This window comes from Adiantum capillus-veneris, chromosome 16 (assembly GCF_014529385.1).
Source record: "Adiantum capillus-veneris isolate H3 chromosome 16, ASM1452938v2, whole genome shotgun sequence".
NCBI lineage: Eukaryota > Viridiplantae > Streptophyta > Polypodiopsida > Polypodiales > Pteridaceae > Adiantum > Adiantum capillus-veneris.
In genome coordinates this window covers 37,910,785-37,927,572 of record NC_140946.1, presented here as the reverse complement: position 1 = coordinate 37,927,572, position 16,788 = coordinate 37,910,785, and the positions used below count along the sequence as shown (strand labels likewise).

Genomic DNA, 16,788 nt, shown 5'->3' with positions numbered 1-16,788 from the left:
GTTAGTCTAGTCCCATATACAAATTTTAAAATTCATATATAAATTTGCAATTTAAAGGTGAGAAAATCTACAAAAGTTAGAGAATTTCAGTGTAAAAACCTTTCAGATATAATCAACTTACCTCTTAAATTTTTATATGTAGTTTTTTCAAATTTTGTTTGTTTTTTTTTTTTTTGTGCTACTTCATTGTGTAGCTTTGATAGTGCGTAAGTGTCCAGAATTAAAAATGGTTTATTTTAGTTCCTAATTTCTACTAATTAGCTTAGGTTTTTTGAATGAATTTTGTCTTTTTTACTGGTTCAGTCTTAGAAATCAAGCCTAAGAACATGTTTTTTCAAGTTGTGGTTTATGAATCTAGAGTCTTAGAAGTTAGACCCTTCACTGTCCCATTGTGGTCAGTAATATTTGTTAGAGAGAGAGAGAGAGAGAGAGAGAGAGAGAGAGAGAGTACTGCCGCTTGTAAGTTTTAAGTAGAAAGAGAAAGAGTAAGCACGATAATATGAGTAAATGTGTGTGTGTGTGTGTGTGTGTGTGTGAGAGAGAGAGAGAGAGAGAGAGAGCGCACTGTCATTGTAAGTTTTAAGTAGAAAGAGAGAGTAAGCACGATAATATCAGTAAATGTGTGTGTGTGTGTGTGTGTGTGTGTGTGTGTGAGAGTGAGAGAGAGAGAGAGAGAGAGAGAGATTTTAAAAATGAAGATGCTTCCTTGAGAAATACATTTTTTTAAACGGGTTGTATTGTCAAGATATGGCGCATATGGGATTATGAAGGGAACAATATAAACTCTGAAAGAGAACTTCATAAGCAAACAAGACTTTGAGGATATCCAATTCTCTTGCCGCTTTGCAATCATCCTTATATAGGAATTAAGGGAGAAGTTTTCTCATCTAAAAGTTTGTCTTCAATTGGGTTAGACACTTGTAACGCCTTCTTTAGCATAGTTGGCAGTATGATAAGGAATAAGAGGAGTTAGATGGAGGTGATTTGTTGAGTAGTGCAAGGGCATAAATAGAACTGCAAAGATTCAATCTAGCTCATTGCTCATTTTTCCAACATCTCACTCTAAACAAGAAAGCATGTGGACTATCATGAATCATGCACATGGCATTCCAATAGGTAACCGTGGTGACTACGGGTCCGTGCGTAGTAATGAGGAGATAATAAGAGGTCTAAGAAAGGGTTTGTGTAAAGCAAAGAGTCGTGTGAAATGCTAGGTATGCACAAGAATTCGTGATCCCAAAAGAGAGAGATCATTATATTTTGGCCCCAGATGTGGAGGATTAGCTTTTAGATGAAGGGGACATTTATGACATATTTCCGCGATACATCATAGAAGCTTCGAGGACATGGTCGATCAGTACGCCACAGATCTAGATTTTTCAGATGTATTCGGTCGAATACAGAATGGGGAGGTAGTAGCGGGATATTCCATTCGGGATGGCTACTTGATAAAGAAAACGATGTTGTGCGTTACACAGTCGTTGAGGGAAAAGGTTCTAACCATGCCACTATCCACCATTTACGGGTCGCCACGGCATTGACACCACCTTGAAAGGTGTGGAGCGATACTTCTTTTGGCCGAGACTCAAGAAGGACGTGGACGATTCTGTACATAGTTGCTTGGTATGCCAGAAGGTCAAGTTTGACATGCATAAAGCACAGGGATTGTTACAGCCTTTACCCATTCCTACCCGCCCCTGAGAAAGTATTGCTATGGAGTTCATTTTTTATCTCCCAAAGACACAGAGTGGGCACGATGGTATCTGGACTGTTATTGACAGATTTAGCAAGCAAGCTCATTTCCTTCCAGTAAAGAAAACAGTCAAACCGGAGCATTTAGTGAGTCAAACCGGAGCATTTAGTGAGACTGTTCATTGCCCAGATATTCAGCTTACATGGCATGCCTAAGACCATAGTCTCTGACAGAGATCCCCGATTCATGTGTTTATTTTGGAAGGCTATTTAAGAAAACATTGGCACACAGTTGCAGTTCTCGTCATCTTTTCACCCGTCGACAGATGGGCAATCTGAGATTGCAAATTCAGTTGTATTGGATTTATTGAAGTCTTACATTTCTGATCAGAAGACTCAATGGGAAAAGTTTTTGCCCTTGGTGGAATTTGCCTACAATAACACGATTCACTCTTCGATAGGGAAGGCGCCATTTGAGATTATTGAACCTGCTACGAAGGTTCCACCCTTCCTAAGCACGAAAGATAAGATTTTTGAAGCCGACCAATGCACGCAGGACGTGGACATCTCTTTTGTCAAGGTCCGGAAGGCTTTAGAGAAATCTCAAGAAAGACATGAGAAGGCAACAGATCGACATTGCCGCAATTTGATATTAAAGTAGAATAATTGAGTGCTCTTACGTTTTGAGAAGGCACTCCTAAGAAAACGAAAAGGAAAGGAGCGGCTTTTTCCAAAGCTGGGCATGAGCTATTATGGCCCTTTCCAGATAAAAGAAAAGATAAATGATGTCTCCTTTAGACTCAAGCTGCCCGATACTTGGAGAATTCACAATGCTTTTCATGTGAGTCTCTTTAAGCCTTTTAAAGGTGATGTGCCCGATGATGGGAAGCTAGATGAGCAACCCGAAGTGGAGGAAAGCGAGGAGATGCTTGTTCTAGAATAGATACTGGCACATAAAGATAGAAAGATTATAAAGTGATGAGGCGGTTCTTGATTAACTTCAAGAACTATCTAGCATTGGATGTGAAGTGAATGGAGGAGGAGGACCTAGCATATACTCCTCAGATTGTGAAACTTTACCTTGAAGCATTTGGTTTAGCATAGCCTACTCCGATAGAACCCCGATTTCAACATGGGGCGAATCTAGTGCAATGAGTTTGCACAAGAGGAGAGTCGCTCCGCTCCTATACCGACCGATTGCCCCGATATTATGATAGAGTCACTGATGTCGCATTGGGTTTCAGAGATACTGCTGAGCTGTATGACTTTATGAACTGGAATTCCCAATAATGGAAATGATACTGATTGATTTGTACTTGACTTGTTTGAGTGCAGAAACTAATAGACAAAATGACTGCAGCATTTTAGTCTCATAAATCTCTATAGACATGATTGTAATATGGATTACTTAATCCGGCATCTGTGAGGTCCCCACCGGATCTAGATGCGATTGCTAAATACGTGCCGATAAATCATGGTTTGAGATTTTGAATGTTTTTGAATGTGATTTGTCATTTCATGTGACTTCTCAAAGCATCTGGACGCAGAGTCTGAGAGTGAGCACCTACCCACTCTCTTGTACTTTGAACACAGATTAATACAAAAAGAAATACCGAAAGGGGAGCCAATCTTTGGGGCCAATATCTCTAGGCACGGAACTACACCGGGCCGTGTAGACTCAAGTATGAATTGTGAACTGTTTTGAAGTGAATCTCTGTTGTGTCGCAGTAGAATCTTGACTTGGGGTGTCCAGGTTTGTTAGAGAGAGAGAGAGAGAGAGAGAGAGAGAGAGAGAGAGAGAGAGTCAACACGGCATGGCGGAGTTCTGCGCCTAGAAGCATTGGCCCCAAAGACTGGCACCCCTTTCGATATTTCTTTATTATTGCTCATATCAAGGTACAACTCTCAAGGGACCTCTGCTCTCAAACTCTGTGTCCATATGCTCTGCAGAGTGAGGTCCCAAGGGCTTTGCTTGTATACGCCTCCAATTTCCCACCACCACTTTTTTACAACTGAGTCTCGGTTTAAGGCATTCTCCCAAACTCCCTTCAACAATTTGCGATCTTCTTCACATGGGTCAGATTTTGGTCACTATGGTCTTTGTGGCGCCAACGCAATTTTCGCATGATCCATCAACAAGAGGCGGATCCTTTTCCTCCATTCAAGTTTTTGCTTTGACAATCCTTACATTTTACCTATGATGTTGGGGACATATCATTGGACATCTTAGAGATCTTCTATGTTTGCTTCAACTTTGCTTTTAGAGCTTTGTATCTGATCTTTCTGGTGGTTTTTCCTCATTTTGAGGTTTCCCACTTGTGAATTGAAATACCAAAAAAAAGAGTGTGTGGCCCTTCTCGCATATTATCCTAGACAACCTTATACATTTGTGTTTGTCTTCTTAATTTTCTTTCCTCTAGCGATTTCGAGCCATTAGAGCCACCAGGAAAGCCATTTGTTTTTTTTAGAGCCATTAGGTATACCTTTGATTTAATCACTTTCAACAAAAAAAAAACAAAGGCATTTTTTTAAGCTGTTGGCAATCACTTAGTAAGTGAATTGAGCTATTTTAAGCTTAGAAAAAGCCACCTAGGAAAGAGCACACACCATGAAGGTAACGAAGACGCTTGTGATGGCAAGATGCCAAATCTCACAATGCACCTTGGGCCAGTCTACATGCAAGGCAGAAGCGGACAAAAGATTCCACGTCATTCTTCTTGGCTTCGCATCTGCTCGGCATCAGCTTTGAGCATCAGTGGGCTATGGCATTTGCGTGCTTCCCTCCGGAGGTGGAAGGTAGCATCGAGCATTTTTTCTTGGCTTCAACATAGCAAGAGCGAGAGAGAGTAGTTTGGCTCTCCTCTGACGTAGCCTCGCCATCAGCTACCCTCCCACACGCATTCTGGAGTGGTTTTGCTCTGACGGCCTCTCCCCGGCATCCTCGGCATTTTGGCATCAACATAGGAAGAGAGAGATTGAGAGAGAGTGGCATCAGATCTCCTCTAGCTTGTATCCAGAGCAGCTTGGCTCTCTAGTGTCTCCTTGATGATTCAACTTTGAGGATTAAGGCAGTGATGTAACATCAATTAGTAAATGCCTTCATCCTGACATGCTGGTAGCTGCAGTACTTATTGATTACCTGAATTTTTTGCCCTCGGAGGAGGTCAGCCTCTAGATCATCAAACGACCTGTCAGCATAATCCACTCCATGTCATTGGTGAACAATCTTCCATCTAGACTTCGAACATCATCAAACAGAAATTGATACAAACGCACTCAGAAACAAATTTATAACCCTTTCATGCAATGCAGGAGTTGCACACTAGCCTTTTGTATGCATAAATAGCATTAAGGCATGATGTCCATATGAGAGATTATGGTTACCTTGAACGGGAAGGCACACCCTTGGGACTTCCATCAAAGGAGGTGGTCTTAGCTGTTGGAACAAGCAATGTCCAAGAACAGATCGAGCACAAGTCAGGACAGATTTGCACAAGATGTTGCAATCAATGAGGACCCATACATGTAAATTTTCAAAGTATCAAGCCATCGATGTGAGGACCCATCAAGAAAAGATATGCATTGAGTAAGATGTCTGTGTGTCAAGCCTCAACTGTGAGAAAGCAAGATAGAGAGGAATATTGTGCTAGGAGCAAACAAAGTTGAGAATTACATGGACACAAGCATGGAGCCATACTACGACATAATTTAATCTATCCTGTATGAGATATGAGTCAGACAAAGTGTGAAAGTCAATACCCAGGATATCTGAAAGAAGAGGAAGAAAACATACCTTTTACATCCTCAATTACAAATATGTAGACTCTTTTGCAGAAGTTTGGCTATTGTTAGGAGCCTTTCCAAAAACCAGATTACCGTGTTTACTTGTTTGTCCCAACTGCTTCCACACCTGAATTGCACAATTTTTATCATTAAGGGATTGAGCCTCATTTTTTGACTGTTGAAGGAGAAAACAATCAGCGCTCGCTGAAGCCCGTCGCCTTCGCCAGGAAACTACGCTATCGCTTCCACCCCCCCCCCTTCCTTCTGCAGAAGACCATCACGTCCCCCCCCTTCGCCAGGTGCTGCCCCTACTGCTGCTGTGACAAGCAGAGAGAGAGTGGTAGAGAATCAGCAGCAGCGTGACTTCGACAGCCCCTTTCCTCTTCATTGACGTCTTTCCACCTTCATTCCGGCTTCAGACTCTGATGGAGGCTCCTCCTACTCCGCCTCAGAGGGACTCACATGAAGCCCCCTCGACCGCCCCCGAGGACACCCCCATCAGGCTCTCTTTCGCCAGAAGAGGAAGCGAGCTTAGTAGCAAAGGTAGAGAGGCTCCAGGCCACCTCTACGATCTGCCGCATTGTTGGCACCCGTCCCAGTCGTGGTTAGCTTCGAGACTTACTATAGGCACTGTAACCGGTCTGTTCAATCCAAAAAGGGCGGTAGACTTTACTTCAAACCTTGATTTAGCTTTCACCCATTACTAGTCGTCTATTTTACCTGTACTTTCAAGACACAACAAAGGGGAGAGGGATACAGGCTGCTGCTAGATTGCACCTGTATGAGTAGACCGACAACAGATTGGCCCCTAACTTAGGCGCCCCTTTCGGTATTTCTTTACTGTTCAAAAGAGGGAATAAACGCTGTGGTTCCCTACAAGCTGCCCCGCACAAACTCGGCTGAATTTCCACTATTCCGGCCTGATTTCGGCAGCATAACTGTACTAGGACACTTCACAGTCAATATTCCCACGCATTAAATGACTTTCCCGACGCATACGGGCACTTTGCAAAACCTGGCGAGAATCTGCAGCACGCTGAAGTCTCTGTTTTCAGCCCTGAAAATGCGCCAGATCACCTGTACAGCGGTCCCCTTGCGTCCCCGAACCTCCTGGGGGTATTAGGGTCCGTTTAGGGCCAAAACCCTAAACCTGCAAAAATACACAGCAGGCTGTAGTTCACTGTTTCGGGCTCCGTTTCGCGTGCCGGTCGCATCCGTAGCAAGTCCTTGAGCTCCCGCACCTGTAGGGCTACTTGCCCTTTGAATCGGACGAGATTTCTGGTGTGAAACCTCTCCGAATTCACCTGTACCTGCGGGGGGATTAGCCGCTAGCTAATCCAGTACCTGTGCAAGAGGCTCTTGCCTCGGCAATCGCGCATGAACCCACACAACTGTACATTGGTCAAACGAAGAGCCCACTAGAGGGGCATAACATACTGCCAAAGGGGAGAGAGAGGGCAGTGCGTAGCGTGCAGGGCATCACTCCTGGCACCGCACTGTGCATAAGAGGGAAAGCAAGCACTCCATAGCTCTTAACCTGTGACAAAAACTGAAAATGAGGCTCTCCACCTCCTAAATTCAGCGCCACTTCTTGTTGCATGAGGCAAGTGCACCAGAAGGTGCCACTTGGCACATTTATAAGCATTTTCCCGTTTCGGGGTTGCCGTCTAAAAATATCCCAACCGGTTGCCCAGTTGACTTCACGGCAGAGTAAGAAAATGTTCCCCTTGTCATTCCGGAGGTAATGACGTCAACACATTTTCAGGTCCCAAAATAGCAGTTCCCTAAATTTTAGGAGATGCTGCCATTGTATCTTTCTAGGTCATCCGACCCTCTTTGTACACTGCGGCCACATCCAGAACTGAAATGTAGCCTCTGTAGCAAAGGATTCCACTTTGGCTAGTCAATGACCCCACTTGGCTAACCATAGTCTTTGTCCAACCTTAGTGCTCTCTTGCCCTCAGGCCTGGACTCCCTCTGGACAGTTCCACACTAGCTATGCAATGCAGGGCAGTTAGATTTCCCGAGGGGTGTTTCCAAAAAGTGAAAGTAAATAGATAATAAGAAAGAAATCAACAAAAAGGATAGATAGTAGTCACACGCTGGTGACAGGCACGCCTGCTTGCAGATATGGGTAAGATTCAAGATATCCAGCTAATGGGACGCGGACACTACCAGATCGAGTTCGAGACAACACAGAGTGTCTCACAGGTCATTGGGATGAGCCCCTTGGATATACGCGAAGCTCGAGCCTTCTTTAGCCAGTGGCATCACGGTTTTGATCCGGCAAAGGCGACAGAGAGGGCTGAACGTCTTTTCCCAGTGACTGTGCTTCCCGAGCCTCCGTCAGGAGTACTTGCCCCTACTTTCCCAGATTGGCTCTCTAGTGGGGTCGGTCCTGGAGACAGCACGTACAGCAGCGTCAGTTGTTGCCAGAGCAACTGGTATGCCTTCAGTCAGAGTTCTGGTACCAGATGTCTCTTGCTTGCCAAAGGTAGTTTAGCTACCTAAGGTTGGCGGGGGATGGTTTGATCAGCGAGTAGAGTATTCGGGGCTCCTGAACCAGTGCTTTATCCGTTGACAGATTGGCCCCTTGGCCAAGGCCTGTCCTCGTCGGAGACCCCGAGCTCCACCACCGACACAGACAAAGACACAGACACGGACACAGCCTCCGGAGGTTGGAGCTTCGACGACACAGCCAACCACTGGAGCCACATCTCAGTCGGCTGCAGAGAGACCTCCCCCACCTGTTGCTACATCAAAGTGACAGCAGGTGCAAGGACGGCATCGAGGGCGCCAGCTTGAGCAGTCGATCCAACGGCAAGGTCAGCAGCAGCAGCGGCAGTGGGTGCCGGTGCAGAACCGGTTTGAGGTTTTACAGACAGAGAGCTCGGGAGAGCAGCCTATGGACCAGGAGATCGCAGCACCTCTCCCCACCCCTCCACCCCCTCCTCCACCGGCCTCTGCCCCGCCCATCATGCCCATAGTGCATGAGCAGCCGGTTTTATCTCCCCCTTGTGGAGATGGCGGCCCGCCTCTGCAGTCCTCGCCTTCGCCTCCTCCCGCCTCTCCACCTCCCATTGCAGCACCAGTTGCTCCCTCTCTGCACCTCGCCCCCGCTGCCATTTCCTCGCCTTCGTCTTTGCTTTCTACAGAGAAGCCACCACGTACTTGGCACTCTCCAGCAGTGCGACGCTCAATGAGTAGCGATTTTGCTCGTGGGCCAGTGGAGAGAGCTACGATGCGGATTAGATCTTCACGCATGTCAGCGATACGGAGTCGGCTACTCAGCTTTGATTCGCGCCATAGGATTGCATCGTTTGACTACTCTTTCACGTGCTTTTTTGGTAATGAGGAGACACATGAGCCGGCACCTATGCGTGTTCACGTAGTTATCCTCCCAGCACGGGGAGAGGAGGCACTGGATTCCTCGGTAGCCTCCTCCTTCCCGTTGTGTGGAGCAAGTGACAGAGAGTGGTCCATGGACTTGGCATAGGAGTGCCTGCACACACAGGCTATAGAGTTCTCTCATCACTTGGGAGACCTGGATGTGACAGATATGCTTGCGCGTTTTTGGGAGCTCACCCATTACACAGTTACAAGCAGGACTGATGCTCACGGGGTCAGACACTTGGTGATTCGCATTGTAGCGAACCTCGCGAGGCCTCCACTCTATGTATGCATTCATGAGGATGAGATCGTGGAGGCATCAGCCTTAGCTATATGGCATATACCCACTGGGGGATAGTGCGCAGCGCGTGCGGCGCTCAGGGGGGTCAGATCCGCAGTCGCTTGGATGAGATTATTCTCCCTCCAAGCCGATTGCGAAGGCTCGCCGGACTGCTGACGCACCTACTTCATATATTGGCAGACCATGAGGATCATCTCATGGAATGTGCAGGGTCTTGGAGGCTCCCAATATCTCCGTTATAGAGGCAGGCTTCGTTAAGAGATTCAACGATGCTTGGTAGGCGGTTCCATTGATATCTTGATGCTACAGGAGCACCATCTGAGTGAGAGCCAAATTCGCAAATATGGCTCAGTTTTGCCAGGCCGATGTGAGCCATTTTGGTCAGCTAGTTTTGGACCCATGAGTGGGCAAGGAGGGGTATGTATGTTTATTGCGGATGCTTGGCGGCAGGCCATTGTGGACAGAGGGGTGATTGTGCCGGGCAGAGCCCAGTTTATGATGTTGAGGATACATGGGGAGCTCGTGCGGTTTCTGCGCCTAATCAGGCGAGTGCTAGAGCAGATTTCTGGGCACAGATTTTGGATGCATTACCTGAGGTGGACCAATGGTGTGTTGGAGGGGACTTCAACATGCTAGAGGATCCGGCAGATAGGATTGGGGGCAGTCATGTGACAGTGCATGGGCATGAGCTAGCAGCATGAGCGAGATTGTGTTTTGACTTTGCGGATCTCGGATGTATGGCAGCATGAGGCTTTTGTACGATCTCCAGACAGTCCGAGTTTCTCTCAGTCGCGGACCGTCGACAAGGAGGAACTAACCTGTCTAGGATTGATCGATTCTATGTAGGCGACTTTGTTGGGGAGATGGATGGGACCATAGGGATCCTGGCTGGCACTGCATTTTCAGATCATGCCCCGGTGATTCTTACTTTTGAGGAGCAGCGACAAGCACCTAGCATGCAGCTACGTATTCAAAAGAGAGTACTCACAGACCCGAGCCTTGTTGATGAGATAGAGCGTATCTGGCAGTCTAGCCAGAACTCAGATGTGGATGCAGCAGAGCAATGTGCCCAGGGGATTGCGGCCCTCAGCACTTTTTTACATGAGACAGCTTTGACTAGATTTTGAGAGACTCGCAAGAGAGAGAGAGAGAAGAGACTCAGGCGCAGCCTAGCAGCCATTCAGAGATTACAGGAGCAGCAACCCGAGTGCACCTGGCTAGAGGGTCAGTTGCGGCAGGCCAGACAAGAGGTTAGCGAGATCGAGGAGCAGAGACATGAGTTCTATTACCACCGCCAGGCCTCAGAGTGGACACAGTTTGGGGACCAAGTCTCTGGAGAGTTTTTTGAGATTACCGGATCCCGCCATGCACGGATAGGGGTTAGACAGCTGAGACGTCAGGATGGATCACTAGCGACTGAGCCTGAGGAACTGAGAGGGATTGCTACCGATTTCTACAGAGATTTACTCAGTGCTACACCTCCGTCTGAGGAGAGAGAGAGAGGTGTAGAGAGCTTGTTTGGGCTCATATCCAGAGGAGATTCACAGATCGTATGAGGCATGCATTGGCACATCCATTGTCTGAGGATGAGCTTATTGAGGCTTTGAGGGTACTCCCACATAGAAGCTTCCTAGGAGAGGATGCTTTGACACTTGCATTTTATAGGCGGCATTGGGGTATCTTGGGATCAGGCCTATGCAGAGGCTTTCAGCATATTTTAGACACTGGGGTGATGCCGCAACGTTTCTCGGAGGGGCTGATTTTTCTTATCACCAAAGGGCAGGGAGTATCTGATGACATTCGGCAGTGGAGGCCTATCATGATCCTCAACACTATATACAAAGTCTTAGCGAAGACTTTGAGTTTGAGGATCCAGCCCCTCCTAGGAGAGTTGATCCATGATACCCAGACTGGCTTTGTCAAGGAACGTAGTATCCTTGACAACATTTTAATATTTTGGGAGGCTATTGCACTAGCTCGCTTGCTTGGTGAGGATTTGGTTGTTCTTCTTCTTGACTTCGAGAAGGCCTATGACAGAGTGGACTGGAGCTTTCTAGAGGGCACTATGCTGCGTATGGGTTTTGGGCCTGGCTGGATTCGAGGGATTGCAGCTCTATACTTCACTGCTCAGAGTCAGGTGCCGATGGCAGGCGGCCGAGCGCCGAGTTTTGAGTTGACTTGCTCAGTCAGGCAGGGCTGCCCCCTTGCCCTTGTTTTTCGCTGAGGCCATGAGTATTGACTGCAGAGGAGGTTGGATTACGTGGGCTGCAGTTACCTATTCGGGATAAGGATTTGTTGGACTCAGAGTTTGCTGATGATACAGGACTTTATTTGCATGGCCAGGAGGCCAATCTGCAGAGAGCAGAGCAGGCCTTGGATATCTTTTGTGTGGCTTCGGGTGCGCTCATTAATTGGCGCAAGACAGTTGCTTTTTGGGTCAGTGAGTCTCCCACTCCCAAGTGGAGCCCGGACCCCGGATTTCGTTGGATACCCCCTGGCACTGCAGTACGGTACCTGGGTTGTCAGATTGGATTGGACTTATCTCCCAAGCAGCAGATTGCTCCACTTCTTCTGTGCATACGGAAAAAGATTCTGTATTGGAGCTCAGCGAGATTATCTCTAGCAGGGAGGGTGGTGGTGACCAACCAAGTTTTTCTGGCTACCATGTGGTACATCACTTCATGTTGGATTTTCTCTAGTTCTTGTATCAGACAGAATTAGAGGTTGATCAGGAACTTCCTTTGGTCAGGGCAAGACGGTCAGTCTGCCCGGGCCAAAGTAGCTTGGTCGGTCATCAATTTACCCCTGGCAAAGGGGGGTCTTGGCATCATTGATCCCACGGATCAGAGCAGAGCACTGCTAGGGAAGCTCATTGTGCGAGGGCTTCTTCCCGGTGCCAAGCCGTGGAAGGAGTTCTTACTTAGGCGGATTCAGGCCTGAGCTCCCCTAGCAGGAGGTATTTGGGCACCAGAGACCAGATGGATCTTCACTGAGATGAGGAGGACAGGCCTGAGCAGAGGCTGGGAGGATCGTTTTGCTTTGAGCATATTACGGGCTTGGGAGTTGCTTCGCCTTGGCCTACAGCAGCCACAGCCATCTTGTATAGAGGAGAGAGCGTGGCAGCCTTTGATATGGAGTCCTAGTCTTGTCCTGGAGTCCCCCATACGGATCTCCACGTTTCAGTGGCTGGTTGCCCATCGAGGGGTAGCAGTGGGCACTTCGCTGGTTTATAGTGGCTTGCCGCTTCCCCCCTACTTGCAGCAGATGTGGGCATCGGCTAGAGACACAAAGACACTGGTTATGGGATTGCCCTCATGCGCAGCAGATTTGGCTTCGGATTCTTCGTCTCCTGGCCTCACTTACGCTGGAGGGTGTTTACACATGGGGAGCCGCAGCCTGGTCGACATCCTCTGGGCCGGCCCTTGGATATGAGGCGTCTCCCGACACTGGCTATTCATTTTGTTCGAGGGCAGCCCAGGCAGTTTACTGCACCGGGCTTCACAGATTCACCTTGGACGGAGGCCAGAGAGCCTCGTTGGGAGCTTCTCAGCAGCCTCACTATCTGGTTCATATGGCGAGCCAGGTGCAGTAGAGCTATAGACGGACGGACGGAGCCTCCGGCAGAGACAGTTCGAGCGATATGGATAGAGCTGATTCGCACCCTCAGGGGACAGTACAATCGACCTCTGATCGTGTGGAGCAGCGGCGCCTAGCCTTCCATGCGACTTGGGGGGGTGGCCTGTTTTACTCCCGTAGAGCAGGCACTCCTTAGTGCCATTATCGCCCACCTGTGTGGCTTTTTCCCCCACCCATTGTATGATTTAGCCCATCGGGATACCCATTTTTTGTTGTACATTCCGATAGTTAGGGGAGAGTCTCCTCTTCTATCTAGCCTCTTGTACTCTATCATGGAGTGTTTGTAGCCCAGTGGGCAGTTTTCTTTTTATAACTAATGGAAGGATCTTTCTGTGGAAAAAAAAAAGGGGGGGAGGGGGGGGGGGGGATTGAGCCTCAACATGGAAGCGTGGTTTGTGTCGTATATGAGAAAAACAAACTAACAAGTGTGAGACCATGATGGTTTAATCACTTGAAAATCCCTAGTGCAATTCCAATTTCATTTAATGGGTTATCAAAACACTGGAAAACCTGTCATATCTGAGAACACAAAACACCACACAGAAGAATATCATATGTTTAAAGTCAGCAATGGAGCCAGATAACACCTAAAAAATACATATGACAGCATGCATGTTAAAAATTACCTTAAGTGTACAGAAAAACGATTACATGCATGGTATTGTGCAGAGAGCCTTTAAAAACGTATGGGCACTCATGTCCATTCATCTAAATTCTCCACAGGAAACTTTGTTCATATTAACAGCGAGAGCGCCCGCAATACGTCCCAGCAAGAATTAGTCCTGTGATGGATGCAAATACACAAAAAAAGAAGCGAGTCAAACAATGTGCATACCCGCTATACCGAACTTTGCACCAATAATCTTAAGCTGAAAGCATCTTGAACCCACCAAGAATCAGGGATGCAACATACACTAAAAAGATACAAGTCAAACAATGTGCATACTTGCTACTTCGAACTTTGGTCCAACAATGTTGAGCTGAAAGCATCAAGAATCAGGGATGCAACATACACTAAAAAGATACAAGTCAACCAATGTGCATACTTGCTACTTCGAACTTTGGTCCAACAATGTTGAGCTGAAAGCATCTACTTTCAAACCAACTGTCTGCAAGTAAATACCCATTGCACCCATACACAAGTATGCACTCAACAAAAACTCACAATCCAATTACCTGTGAGATTCTTCTATAACCTGGTTTAGGGCAAATGAAGAGTTCCAAGAGCCACCATGTAGGCAAAAGGACAACTTGTGGATGCCATTGTATTCGTTGTGCTTTCATTTATGTTTCCTACTCAATCCATGGGGCATCAAAGGGGCGGTGTAGCCCAGAACTTCCCCACCAGAGTGGGGTTTTTCCTGTGGTACAACCACCTTGGCAATGTGAGTAACTAGAGCCATCGTAGTGCGGTCATTGGTGATCAGAGTCTGGCACGTGTTGCTGACACACAAAATGATGCAGCCCTGCCATTGCCACTGCTTCTGCCATGCTCCCATCTTGTCTTTGTTGAGCTAGGAGCTAAGGTTTTGAAAGACAATGGCAGAGCCTTAAGTGATGGATCTCCGATCTAACCACTCATCAAAAAATCTCCACTTTAGCAATCCCTGTCTCTAACCTTCTTCTGCAGCACCACAAACAATGTAGAATTTATCGCATGCACACACATGTAACAGCATGCACGGACTCCTCAACATGCTGAAAACTCATGCACACACACTGTAGATGCTGTGAAGAGGAAGAAAAACTGCATGAAAAAAACTTGAGTGTGCAAAACAAGCTGAAAACACACTCAGATATTTGCGAACAGGGAGGTAGTTTCAACTCATTTGAAGCTCTCCAAACAAGACTAATTTAATTCCGAGGCAAAGGGAAATCACCCCAAAAGATTTCGGATGGTGTCTTTGCCTCCTTTTACACATGCAAGGAGGGGTTCAAGAGGGGTTCAACTTGCAGTCCCTACATGTGTGAAAAAAGACAAACAATCTCCAAAATTTATCCTCTAGACACCACACCAGAGAAAACATGCTTCCACAAAGAAGTTAAATTTCATACTAAGAAAATATGTTCCAGACCCTATGAGCTTTTGTCCGAATATCATACAAGGGAAAACTACAATGAAATTATGACAACAAGCATTTCTAAAAGAGATTACTAAGACACATAATGACAACAACAAGCCTTCTGACCTTGAGCATTTAGTAAACCAATTAAATTGATCCTTTGACAAAACAATATAGTTGCTAGAAAGTCCCATTTGAAACGTGACATAGCAACAATGTATAGCAACATGTGATAACAACATCAAGGACATGTACTTCTCCAAGTTCAAACTTCATTTGAATAAAAAGTTACATTCTAATATAATCACTCAGGTTTGCAAGCTCGCACCTGCACACCCTCTCTCTCGCCATCGCTCTCTCCCCCCCCCCCCCCCAATCCTCCCTCGCGCTACCCTGCCCTGCACAACCCGCTGCCAGCCCACCGTGCAATCAGTTCACAGCGTGCTTGGTTATATGTAAGATCATTGGCACTCAGCCCAGTCGGGGCGAGGTTCTGGGTTTACTACAGGCCCGTCTTCTCTCTGATAAGCGCAAGATCACCGATGTCCAGATACTCGGGAGAGGGTACTACCAGGTAGAGTTCGAGTCTGCAAATATGACTGCCAAGGTGATTTCGATGAGCCCACTCAGCATCCGAGCAACTCGAGCTTACTTCCGACGCTGGCATCATGGTTTTGGCCCGACTACAGATGTGCTCGAGGAGGAGGCAGACTTGCCGATTTTGGTCTGTTTCCCAAGCCTGAGGCGAGAGTACCTCCCTCTCCTCCCCGGATTGGTTCCATGTTCACGACAGTTTTGGAGTCTCTGCGCACTGCAGCTTCAGTTGTGGCCAAGGCTGCAAGTTTACCTACTGTGTGGGTTCTTAATCGTGACACACACTCCCTCCCCAAGGTGGTACTACTGCCTCAGGTGAGTGGGGGATGGATCTGACAGAGTGTGGAGTATTCGGGTCTCCCGAACCAGTGTTTCATTTGCAGGCAGATAGGCCATTTGGCAAAGTCATGTCCTTGCAGGAGACCTCGACCCACAGCGCATGCGCAGCCTCCCAAGGCTGAGCATGCCAAGCAACCTGATACACAGGACGCACAGGCTGGTACCTCGACAAAGACCAGTGATCAGACAATTGACGGTTGGCAGCAGGTGCCTGGCCGCCATCGACAGGGGCGGGCTCGCCCCACCGCTACCCCTGATGGCCGACCTTCTACAACTCAGTAACACTGGGTTCCGATTCGGAACCGTTTTGACCCCCTTCAGCAGGACCTGCCTGAGGAGTCCCCGTCCACTTCAATTCCTCCACCACTGTCTCCTCCTCCCTCAAATGCTGCCACTCCACCTCCCTCGCCTCCTCCCCCCTCCCCCCCAACCCCCACCTTCGCCTTCCGCCCCTCCTCTCTTCTCGATGGGGCCCACAACCTCATCTCCCGACCCCTCCTCCACTCCTCAGACGCAAGGTACTGGACACGTTTCTGTCACGAGGCGTTCTCTTGGTAGTGCTTTCGCTACGAGCCGTGTGGCTTGAGAGGGACAGCCCCACCTGAGGCCGCCTTTTTGGTGCAGACTTCTCCCTTTGCAGCAGTCCCTAGAGGTTTGACTAGCTTCGACATTCGCAGACGTTGGGACTTCTTCGACTACAGCTTCACTCGGTTTCTGGGTGACTCTTCTCCTGACCTGAAGGAGGCTAGCTTTCCAGTCCACGTCCTCTTTCTTGCAGCTAGAGGCATTGAGGCTCTGGACACAACAGTGGGTTTCTCCTTTCCGCTGTGTAGTAGGGATCTTACAGAGTGGACCGAACACACAGTCCTTGATTGGCTTCAGATTCAGGCTACTGAGTTCTCACACCACACAGGGGACTTAGCGGTGACAGATCTGGTGCAGACACTTTGGCCTCTTGCCAAGCTCGATGTGACGCCTCCGAATGCAATG

The 16,788-nt window shown here is 47.7% G+C and overlaps 1 protein-coding gene across 10 annotated transcripts in view; it reads right to left on the bottom strand.

The window, feature by feature from the left end:
- Positions 1–4,146: 4,146 nt before the first annotated feature.
- Positions 4,147–16,788, bottom strand: part of LOC147438871 (uncharacterized) — a 53,147-nt gene continuing 40,505 nt past the window's right edge. For 2 of the 10 annotated variants that reach the window (XR_015184522.1, XR_015184520.1), the window contains 3 exons: positions 5,077–13,584; positions 4,832–4,880; positions 4,147–4,746 (listed from right to left, as the gene is read on the bottom strand). Coding sequence is in view for 1 of the 10 variants with exons in the window: in XM_086484835.1 (XP_086340961.1) it covers positions 4,684–4,746; positions 4,832–4,880; positions 5,077–5,128; positions 5,486–5,495; positions 5,569–5,602; positions 13,429–13,476; positions 13,816–13,892 (333 nt within the window). In the remaining 9 variants the exon portion in view is untranslated. Of the gene's footprint in view, positions 4,747–4,831; positions 4,881–5,076; positions 13,585–13,815; positions 14,427–16,788 lie in introns of those variants that run through there. The other 8 variants (XM_086484835.1, XR_015184521.1, XR_015184525.1 and 5 more) reach the window with 8 other exon arrangements.